General features: G+C 44.0%; 1 protein-coding gene across 3 annotated transcripts in view; it reads right to left on the minus strand.

Annotated features, from left to right (window-relative positions):
- Nucleotides 1–10,538, minus strand: part of NEIL2 (nei like DNA glycosylase 2) — a 28,203-nt gene extending 17,665 nt beyond the window's left edge. The window contains exons 1-2 of one of the 3 annotated variants that reach the window (XM_033935544.1): nucleotides 10,385–10,538; nucleotides 7,756–7,895 (exon numbers count right to left, since the gene is read on the minus strand). In XM_033935544.1, the coding sequence (XP_033791435.1) occupies nucleotides 7,756–7,893 (138 nt within the window). In that variant the 5' untranslated portion in view covers nucleotides 7,894–7,895; nucleotides 10,385–10,538. Of the gene's footprint in view, nucleotides 1–7,755; nucleotides 7,896–9,215; nucleotides 9,661–10,384 lie in introns of those variants that run through there. The other 2 variants (XM_033935545.1, XM_033935543.1) reach the window with 2 other exon arrangements.
- Nucleotides 10,539–11,448: the final 910 nt, after the last annotated feature.

Here is an 11,448-nt window from a genome sequence, read left to right on the forward strand (position 1 = left end):
CACTTTCGCTCCCAGCCATAGGATCAGTTTTCTCATCCATCCAGCACTCCCCACTCCTGAAGAAGACACCAAAACGGAGCCTTGTCGAGTGGAGACATAGCGGCGACATCAACTCATGAACTTGAGATTTAGTTAAGTTGATTTGACCCTTAGTGATTCTATTACAATTTTCACCATTTATATATGAATTTTTGTGTGATTTTTTTGTGATTGATGGAGACATAGGACTCCTTTTACGAAGATGCGCTAGCGTTTTTAGCGCAAGCACCGGATTAGCGCGAGCTATAGCGTGCACTAGCTGAAAAACTACTGCCTGCTCAAGAGGCGGTAGCGGCTAGCACACGTGGCATTTTAGCGCGCGTTAAGGCCCTAATGCGCCTTCGTAAAAGGAGCCCATAGTGCCGATATGAACTTATGAACTTGAGAAGATTCAGCTAAATTGATTTGTTTTTCAGCGATTCCATTACGATTTTCACTATTAATGTATGATTTTTTTGTATGACTTTTTGTGATTGATTTTTATGGGATTTCAAACACACCCTACAGTCCCCCTTTTCTTCCTATTCTGGATGCACATCTGCACTTTATATCTATATGTATATATTTAACGGTACCAACTAAATGTTTTGAAATAAGGGTAACTATGATGTACAGGGCAGGGTTTATTTAGACCTTTTGGTCTGGTGCTAGTCACCTATGAACACCTGCTCGGGGCTTTTGGTCATTCATAGGGATAACTGAGTCGTACTGAAATCCCCTTATTCAGTCTTTCAACATTACAAGGTTCAGATTTACATTGCAAGTGCTATCCCTATGCTGGGAACAAAAGGGTTTTTTAAATCAATTATTCAATTTGAGTTTTTCACAGTATTGGTGACATTTTTTTTGTTTTTTGAAGCCTATTTAGTATACAATACAGCATAATATATGATTTACACATATTTTAAGATTTATTAAACATGATACAATTAACTATAAAGGATGTAACTCTGCTCAACCTACTCTCACTGATAAAGGACACCACTTACTACAAAACATAGAACTTAATAAAAACCTAAAACCATATCCCTGAAATGACCGCCCTATCCCCTCCATCCCTTTGGTAGTAATCTACCCATTGTAGGTTTGAAGGTACTGCTTCCAGATCTGGATAAAGCCTCACTAATGACCTGTAACAGGCATTATTAACCCACTTTACTGCTGAGTGCAATTTTCCTATTCCATTTAAAGAAAATTGTACCAAACGAATCTGATTAAATTCTTTGACTGAGTGACCAGAGAACTGGATCAAGGATATGCGCTAGATCTAATTTACTTAGATTTCAGCAAAATCTTTGACACTGTTCCTCATAGGAGGCTCTTGAATAAGCTCCATGGGCTGAATTTAGGGCCCAAAGTGGTGAACTGGATTAGAAACTGGTTGATAGACAGACTCCAGAGGGTGGTAGTTAATGGAATTCGCTCAGAGGAGGGAAAGATAAGAACATAAGAAGTTGCCCCCGCTGAGTCAGACCAGAGGTCCATCTTGCTCAGTGGTTCGCTCCCGCGGCGGCCCATCAGGCCTAGTGCCTGAACAGTGATCCCTGATTAATTTTATAACTTACCTCTAATCCCATCCCTATATCTACCTCTACTCTTATCTGTACCCCTCAATCCCTTTGTCTTCCAAGTACCTATCCAAAGCTTCTTTGAACCCCTGTAGCGTGCTCCTGTTTATCACATCCTCCGGTAGCGCGTTCCATGTAGCCACCACCCTCCGTGTGAAAAAGAACTTCCTAGCGTTTGTTCTAAACTTCTCCCCTTTCAATTTCTCTGAGTGCCCCCTTGTACTTGTTGATCCCCTTAATTTGAAAAACCTGTCCCTGTCTATTTTTTCTATGCCCTTCATGATCTTGAAGGTTTCTATCATGTCTCCTCTAAGTCTCCGCTTTTCCAGGGAGAAAAGCCCTAGCCTTTTCAGTCTGTCAGTATATGAGAGGTCCTCCATACCCTTTATTAGCTTAGTTGCTCTTCTTTGAACTCTCTCAAGTACCTCCATGTCCTTCTTGAGGTACGGCGACCAGAATTGAACACAGTACTCCAGGTGCGGGTGCACCATAGCACGATACAGTGGCAGGATGACTTCCTTCTTTCTGGTCGTGATACCCTTCTTAATGATACCCAACATTTTGTTTGCTTTCCTTGAGGCTGTTGCACACTGCGCCGACGCCTTCAATGTTGTGTCTACCATCACTCCCAGGTCTCTTTCAAGGTCACTCACCCCTAGCGCTGATCCCCCCATTTTGTAAGTGAACATCGGGGTTTTTTTCCCTATATGTACGACTTTGCACTTCCCTATGTTGAAACTCATTTGCCATTTTTTGGCCCATTCTTCCAGTGTTGTCAGATCTTTTGGGAGATCTTCGCAGTCCTCCATGTTATTTACCTTGCGATATAGTTTGGTGTCATCCGCAAATTTAATAACCTCACATTTTGTTCCTGCCTCCAGGTTGAATATGTTGAAAAGTAGCGGTCCCAGCACTGACCCCTGTGGAACTCCGCTCATGACCCATTGCCAGTCTGAGTAATGGCCCTTTACTCCAACCCTCTGTTTCCTGTCCGCCAACCAGTTTTTGATCCATCGGTGGACCTCCCCTTGCACCCCGTGGTTCCATAGCTTCCTTAGTAGTCTTTCATGTGGCACCTTGTCGAAGGCTTTTTGGAAGTCAAGGTAAATGATATCTATGGATTCCCCTTTATCCACCTGGCTGGTTATCCCCTCAAAGAAGTATAATAAGTTCATGAGGCATGACCTGCCCTTGCAGAAGCCATGCTGGCTCGACCTTAGCTGCCCATAGTTGTCGATGTGTTCCCAGATGCTGTCTTTAATCAGTGCTTCCATCATCTTTCCCGGGACCGAGGTCAAGCTCACCGACCTGTAGTTTCCTGGGTCTCCCCTTGAGCCTTTCTTGAAGATGGGCGTGACATTTGCTATTTTCCAGTCTTCCGGAATCTCTCCAGTTTTTAAGGATAGGTTGCATATTTGTCGAAGTGGTTCAGCTATTTAGTTCCTTAGTTCCTTGAGTACCCTTGGGTGAATGCCATCCGGACCTGGCGATTTGTCGCTCTTTAGCCTGTCTATCTGCCGGAGGACATCCACCTTGCTTACCTCTAGTTGGACCAGATTTTCATCCTGCTCCCCCTTTACGATCTCCTCAGGTTCCGGAATGTTGGTTGTGTCCTCCCTCATGAAGACTGACGTGAAGAACTTATTTAGCCTGTCAGCTATCTCCTTTTCTTCTTTTACCACTCCCTTTCTGTCCCCATCATCCAAGGGTCCCACTTCCTCCCTTGCTGGTTGCTTCCCCTTAACGTACCTGAAGAATGATTTGAAGTTTGTTGCTTCCCCCGCCAGTCTCTCTTCATATTCTCTTTTTGCTTTCCTAACCACTCGGTGACACTCCTTTTGGTGTTTTTTATGCTCCTTTTGGTTCTCCTCTGTTTTGTCCTTTTTCCATTTTTTGAATTATGCTTTCTTGTCACTTATCGCCTTTTTTACTGCATTTGTTATCCACACTGGGTTTTTTGTTCTATTTTTTTTGCACCCTTTCCTGTACTTGGGGATGCACAGGTTCTGTGCTTCATGCACTGTGCCCTTGAGTAGGGCCCAGGCATTTTCTACGGAGTCCATCTTCCTTGCGCTGTCGTTGAGTTTCTTTCTCACCATTTTCCTCATAATTCCCTTTTTTGAAGTTAAGTGCAGTCGTTGTAGTTCTTTTTACCTTTGATGATCCAATCTTTAGCCTGTACTGGATCGTGTTGTGATCGCTGTTTCCTAGTGGGGCTAGTACCGCCACCTCCTTAGCGGGTCCCCCTAGTCCGTTGAGGATTAGGTCAAGAGTGGCATCACCCCGTGTTGGTTCCGTGACCAGCTGTTCCATGAAACAATCCCTCGTGACCTCCAGGAATTTGGTCTCCCTCATGCAGTTTGAGTGCCCAATACTCCAGTTTATTCCCGGGAAGTTGAAGTCTCCCATCACCACCACACTTCCGCTTTTGCATACCTGCCTCAGTTCAGCCTCCAGATCCTGGTCGATTTCTTCAGTTTGTCCAGGTGGGAGATAGTACAGACAATTTTGTGTCTGCTCCAGTTCCTCCTGGTAGCTTAACCCATAGTGATTCCAAGTCGCCCACCCTTACTGTTGTTTCCATCCTGGTTGAAGGTATGGATTCTTTTATGTATAACGCTATTCCTCCACCCTTCTTGTGTGACCTATCTCTCCTGTATAGTTTAAAACCTGGTAAAGCCACATCCCATTTATTGTCATCAGTCCACCACGTTTCTGTGACTCCAATTATGTCTAGTCCCTTTTTGCTGGCTAGGACTTCCAGCTCTCCCATTTTAGCCCTTAGGCTCCTAGCATTAGTGTATAAGCAAAGTAAGTCCCGTTTGTTCGCCTTTCTTGCTGTTTTTCCTCGTGGTTTGGCGCTCCTGGCGTCCCCCTCGTGAGTAGCCAGACCCCAGGCCTTGTCTCGGTCATCCTCCTCCTGTGGTGTGTCTGTTTCGTCCTCAGCTTGTTTCCCTGTTTTTGATTGTCCCTCTGGAATCCGTTGTTCTCTATTAGTGCTGCTTGCCAGTTTTATTTGTGCACTAGACCCCTGCATTTCTCCCTTAGGTCCTTTTTCAAAAAGTTCCCACTCAGTCCTGAGCCCTCTTTTACAGTGTCCTTGCTCAATATCTTTGGCCCGTGTCCTCTGCATTGCGTCCTTAGGTTCTTTTTCCAAAAATTCCCTCTCAGTCCCGATCCCTTTTTTACAATGTCCTTGCTCCATGTCCATGGCTCTGGGCCCCTGTAATGCATCCTTAGGCCCTTGTTCCAAAAATTTCCACTCAGTCCCGAGCCCTCTTTTACAATGTCCTTGCTCAGTATCCTTACTTGATACTTTTGTCCGATGTGTCAGATCGACTGTCGGCTTTCCCCTCTTCCTCAGTTTAAAGCCAAATCTATGACGCTCTGGACGTTGCGTGCCAGCATCCTCGTCCCCGTCATGCTCAGGTGCAGTCCATCTCTCCTGTAGAGCTTATTCTTTCCCAAGAAAGTTGTCCAGTTCCGTGCAAAAAGGAAACCCTCCTCTTCGCACCATCTCCTGAGCCAACCGTTTATTGCTTGTAGTTCGCTCTGCTTCCTTGCGTCCGCTCTCGGTACTGGCAGGATCTCCGAGAAGGCTACCTTCCTTGCCCTCAGTTTCAGTTTCCTCCCCAGGATCCTGAACTGATCAGTTAGTGCAGTCCTGTTGTAGTCCCTCCTGCTGACGTCGTTGGTTCCAACATGGATTACTACAGCTGTCTCCTCCGTCTCGACCCCTTCCAGGATCCTCTCAACTCTGTCGATGACGTCCTTCGTTCTTGCCCCCGGGAGACATGTCACTAGACGGTCCTCTCTCCCTCCAGCTATGTGACTGTCCACTCCTCTCAGGATTGAGTCTCCCACTACGATAGCAGATTTCCCCTTCCTCAACTGTCTCTCTGGTCTCAGGTCTGTGTTGGTGGCGCAGTCCTCAATTCCCTCCTCCGGGTTCTGTCGGGTCTCCTCCTCCTCATCTGCCTAAACAGATTCTCCGCAAGGTCCTACTCCCATGGTGTCTGGTGGATTCTGTCGTCCGCCCGTTGGTTCCCTCCTGATGAGTTGGTTCCCTCCTGATGAGCAGCTGATGAGTAATGGAGCGCCTCAAGGATCGGTGCTGGGACCAATTCTGTTCAAAGTGTTTGTGAGCAACATTGCTGAAGGGTAAGAAAGTAGGATTAGCCTTTTTGCGGATGATACCAAGATTTATAACAGAGTGGATGCCTGGGAGAGAGTGGAAAATGTGAAAAAGGATCTGCAAAAGTTAGAATGGTCTAATATCTGACAACTAAAATTCAATGTGAAGAAATGCAGAATGATGCATTTGGGGGTAGAAATCTGAGGGAACCATATGTGCAGGGAAGCGAGAGGCTGATAAGCACAGACGAAGAGAGGGACCTTGGGGTGATTGTGTCTGAGGATCTAAAGGCATCTAAACAGCGTGATAAGGTGGTGGATGAAGCCAGAATGATGCTAGGCTGTATAGAAAGAGGAATAACCAGCAGAATAATGGAGGTGTTGATGTCCCTATAATGGTCATTGGTGAGGCCACGCTTGGAGCATTGTGTTCAGTTTTGGAGGCCTATCTGGTGAAGGATATAAAGAGACGAAGATGATAAAGGGTTTGAACCAAAAGAAGTACGAGAAGAGACTGGAAGACTTAAACATGTATACTCTAGAGGAGAGGAGGGACAGGGGAGATACAATACAGACATTTAAATACTTGTAAGGTATTAATATAGAACCAAATCTTTTCCAGAGAGAGAAAAATGGTAAAACTAGAGGGCATAACTTGAGGTTGCAGGGAGTAAGACTTAGGAGTAATATTAGGAAATTCTTTTTCATGCTGGTAGATGCCTGGAATGCTCTCCCGAGGAAAACGGTGATGGAATTCAAAAATGTGATAAACACAGAGAATCGCTAATTAGAAAACAAATGGTATAAAGAACTAAGGCCGGTATTAGACAGACTTGTACAGTTTGTGTAACATATATGGTGATTCTGTTAGGATGGATTAGGGAGGGCATTGTAGATATCCTGCAAACAATGGGATGGTTGGATAGGCTGGAGCGAGCTTAGATGGCAACTTCAGCAGTTGGAACCTAGGACAATACCAGGTGGACTTTAGTCTATGGCCCAGAAATATCAAAGAAGAGACAAGTTTTTATCTTTAAAAAAAAATAATTTATATTCCGCATATCCTACAATTCTATATGGATTCCAAATTATTCAGGTATTCAAGCATTTTCCCCTAACTGTCCTGGCGGGCTCCCACTCTATCTAATGTACCTGGGGCAAAGGGGATTAAGTGACTTACCCAGGGTCACAAGGAGCAGTGTGGGATTTTAACCCACAACCTTAGGGTGCCAAGGCTGTAGCATTAACCACTGCACCACACACTCCGTGTATTTTTAATGAGAATAACTAATGGGCAGACTGGATGAACCGTTCAGGTCTTTATCTGCCGTCATTTACTATGTTACTATTACACTATTTGTAATTTTGTCAAGTCCCTTAATCTCCCTTTAAAGCAGGGGTGTCAAAGTCCCTCCTTGAGGGCCGCAATCCAATCGGGTTTTCAGGATTTCCCCAATGAATATGCATGAGATCTATTTGCATGCACTGCTTTCATTGTATGCTAATAGATCTCATGCATATTCATTGGGGAAATCCTGAAAACCCGACTGGATTGCAGCCCTCAAGGAGGGACTTTGACACCCCCTGCTTTAAACTGATTACCCCTTTGAGCCAGGAACTTGCCCATCCAATGGGGTATAAAATATCCTAAAAAATACTGTAATAAATTTAAAAACTGACAGTATTATAGCACTAAGGCAGATATAATAAGCTATGATGTCCAGTACCACAGTGTCTCTCAGATGTTTAAGCAGCAAGTAAAGCTTTAATAAGTATTCCCCTCCCATTGGTCAGCTTTTTCTACTATAGCTGTGCCACTTACTGTCATTACCAGAGACCTAAACTGTTTCTCCATCTTTCACCTCTTTTCTTGCATCTTCTAGCTCTCAACCTACTCCGTCACTTTTCTCCTACCCATTCCTCTTTCTCCTGTTCCTCCACATCTCCATGTCATCTCCTTCCCTAGCACCCCTTTCCTTTACACCTTCTTGCTACTTTAGTTAGTGACATTAACCTGGCAGTCCTGGAATCGAAGCTCCTTTAGATTCTTCAAGTTAATCTGTTTGCTGCTTCCGCCCACCTCCACCACTAATTGCCCCACAAAGGGGGAAGCCAACAGGTAGAACTTCTTCACAGATGGACCTTCCGGCATTTCTGCATGGCATAAAAACAAATCATAAACAGGAATCTACAGGCCAATTCACAATGTTTTCTGTGATTATAATTAACCATTGAGTGGGATAATGTTTCCGCATGAATTACCAAAGAAACTATAAAAATTAACATGCTACCACTAAACATATTTTACATCGTGCTAGAGGCACGATTCTTTAAATGGTGCCATCACGTGACTGCCACTTTTAAGGTGGCCTTCAACAATGACACTGTTTAGAGAATCCGGGCCTAAGTGCTCCCAAATTACAGTAAACCCTGCCATATCCAGCTAATGCACACTAATCATAACTGGATAATGTGTGAACACCCACAACATGCCCCCTCCTAAAAATATTTTTTTGAAAACTAGATAATGAGCCAATTATTGCATGCAAACAGGCAAAATACTTCAAAATGCTTTAACCCATTTTGCATAGCCTGTTAAGTATGCACTAATTGTGCATTAAGAGCTTAAAGCCCTTTAGTAAAGGGCCCTTTTGTTCAATAAATTAAATAAATTCCTAACCTATCTTCTGGGCTTCTAATCCATCTGAATCATGGCTGGGACAGAGCTGTGAGCTTTAATTCACAACTATCTGGACATTGGCTCCCATATTTTATATAGTCTCCCAACTTACTTTAGTCCCATCACTGAAGTGATGGTCCTATTTGGCGAGGGGGAACGGGGAAAATACCAGGCCTCCTTCCTTCTGGAGACCTGCAATCATGTACCCTAAATCTGGCCAACAAGTGTCACCATTGCACAATGAACAACTCTCCCTCTCACCAACCTCCTGGGAGCTGGAAACATCACTTCCACTGCAACTCCAAGCTTAGTTGATATAGGGAACAGAGGAAATGAGCTGGGAATTAGACCCAAGGTCAACATGGCAGAGTGGCCCTATAGTATTTGCATTTTGATTTCATATTACTGTAGAATTAGCAATCTCATGTTCAATAAATTAGACATCAGAAGGGGATATGGTTTAACAAGAGTAAGAAAATGACTATGTTCAACTAGCTATTCTTGATCCATTTTTAATGGCTTTAATTTGCTTCCAGAGGTACTGTGAACCATTTGGCGACAGCTGAAGTTCGTGTTTCTGTGACTATCATTCAGAACAGCAAAAATTGTCTTTGGCTGGCCCCAGTGTGTCTATAGCTGATATGGCTTTTCTTCATTAAACTGTGCCTTACAGAGAAGCCAACAGAGCAAAACACTAGATTTAGGCTGCTCAGAGCTTGTCTCCCAATTCTGTGTAAGAGAGGGAAGATACTGGGAGTAGAAAGGGAGAAGAAGGTGGTGAAGTTTAGTCATACCTATTGATTTCCTTTTCTTTAGTCCTGCTGCACCATCCAGTCCAATTAGATGAAGATTGAGAAAAGTCAATTTTTCTGTGATATTACTGGTATAATGTATGCCTCTGCCAAAGCCTCTCTTAAACCACACTCATATCCCATCAACTACTTCAGCCATAATTATCATCAATTAATAATAAACTGCAGTAATGTTTTACCAAAGAATGGAGCAGACAACTAGGTCGCCTTTCTACAGATATCCTCTGGTGAAAGAACTCGGGCCTCTGCCCAAGATGTCGCCTGAGCAAGAGTTGACTTGCAAATCTAAAACTGGATTTTTCCTCATTACAACTGAAAGCTTAAAAATATTAGAATATTAAATAAATTAGATCAAAATTTCTAAGTCTTCCCTAACTAAAACGAACAGCACCTAAAAAGTATCCTACTTAAGAAAACAATCCCCCCACAAACCCCCCCCCCCAAAAAAAAAAAACTTTAGCAATTCCCTCTCCTAAGACAAGGTAATCACACGATTCATCCTTAAATATAGTCTAACCACAAGATAAGCAACAACGGGATACAGCTGTTCCTAGTGCAAAAATCACAGCAGACATAATGGCGGATGAATAGTTAGGCTCCAGAAACACTCCTCTTAACTGATTAAAAGAGCTACTATCCTTATTTTAAACGTCTGTACATAATTTCGTCTGTTAATGGGGAACACGGTAAAACCAGGATTTGCAGGATTCTCAGGATCTCCAGGATGTAGGGCAGACCACCTTAAGAATAGATTGCTCATTTTAGTAAGATTTGGATAAGGTGCCTAATCACGTGCTGCCATTATTAAGATAACTTGGGGCAATCCATTGCTTATTCCTAGTATAAGAAGCATAAAATATGGGTTTTCTCCTTGGGATTTTGCTAGGTACTTGCGACCTGGGTTGGTCAACGTTGGGAAACAGAATGCACTTGGCTTGATAGGACTTTCGGTCTGTCCTAGTATAGCAATCCTTAATGTAGGACATGCTACTTAGGATCTTTTTATTACTAGGCTCAAAGACACCATATAGTTGAATAATTCTCACGTCGATCTGCTAAAAAGTTATCACAATCCGCAAAGAAAGCGTAAGCCACAAAATAGAACATAGGGAGCCTGGTGATCTCAGGGAAGTTACCTAACTCTGCATTACCTCAGCCAGGCAGGCAGTGATGAGGACGGCGCCTGCAGCGTATAAAATATGCTGCCCCCGGCCGGCGAAAGTTTGAAGAGGTACGTGAGGATGGGGGAGGTGCCGGCTCCACGGCCAAGGTGAGGTGACGTGACGTGACGTGACGCCCCGCCCCGCCCCCTTCCCTATCAAGCCAGTGAGTGAGCTCAGGTACAGAGTAACTTATAGCTGTCGGCCTTGTAGGCAGTATATAAGAAATGTAAACAAGCAATTCTTTTTTGGCTTTCAGTCTGAGGAGCTGGAGTGAGTTTTATTTTCAAGTGGCAGGAAGTCGGAGGCCAGTGGTCTGAGGTTACGGTGGCTGAATGGAAAGAAGAGGAGGGTTTGCTGAGCAGCAGGATTCAATATTCCCCCTGTCAGCTGTAGCGCGTGTACCAAATTACCATGTCAATAAAGTTTATTGAATGTGATCTCCGGAGAGGCAGTGCGCGCTGTTGTTGGTGGCACTCTACAATGGGTCCCCAGAGGAACTCGGAATAGAGTTTTGGAGGGAAAGGGTATAGCACTTTGGATCCGCTGGATTTTCGTTGTGCCCCCCCCCCCCCTCACCTAGGCATTAGAGCAATATTTCTCAAACTGTGTCACCGTACAGTGGTGTGCCCCGATGAGATTCCAGGTGTGCCTCCAGAAATTCCAGAATTTTACTTTATTTTAAAAAATTCCCTTCATAAGTATGCACTAGGATAGATGACATGTACCCAAGAGCCTGTCAATGTTATAAGTGTCTGTGTGCTGTAAGGATACAACTGCCCAGACCAGCATCATTTTTTGATGTGTTTGGCTCTGTCCTGAAAGGACAGAGGAAATCCATGCACCGACACCACATCCCGTACATAGAGTAAACCAAGGCCTTCCATCTCTGCAAATACAGCTTAGAGCCGTCTGGATCCAAGTTTCGATTTCCCCATAAAGGCAACTGCATACGTTTGCATAACCATTGGCAGCATTGTCGCATAGATTTCAACAGGGGATGGGAACGGGTAGGAAAAATCCTATAAGGTCTTTTGGCATAGAGTTAATATAAC

The sequence above is a fragment of the Geotrypetes seraphini genome, chromosome 3 (assembly GCF_902459505.1).
Source record: "Geotrypetes seraphini chromosome 3, aGeoSer1.1, whole genome shotgun sequence".
Taxonomy (NCBI): Eukaryota; Metazoa; Chordata; class Amphibia; order Gymnophiona; family Dermophiidae; genus Geotrypetes; species Geotrypetes seraphini.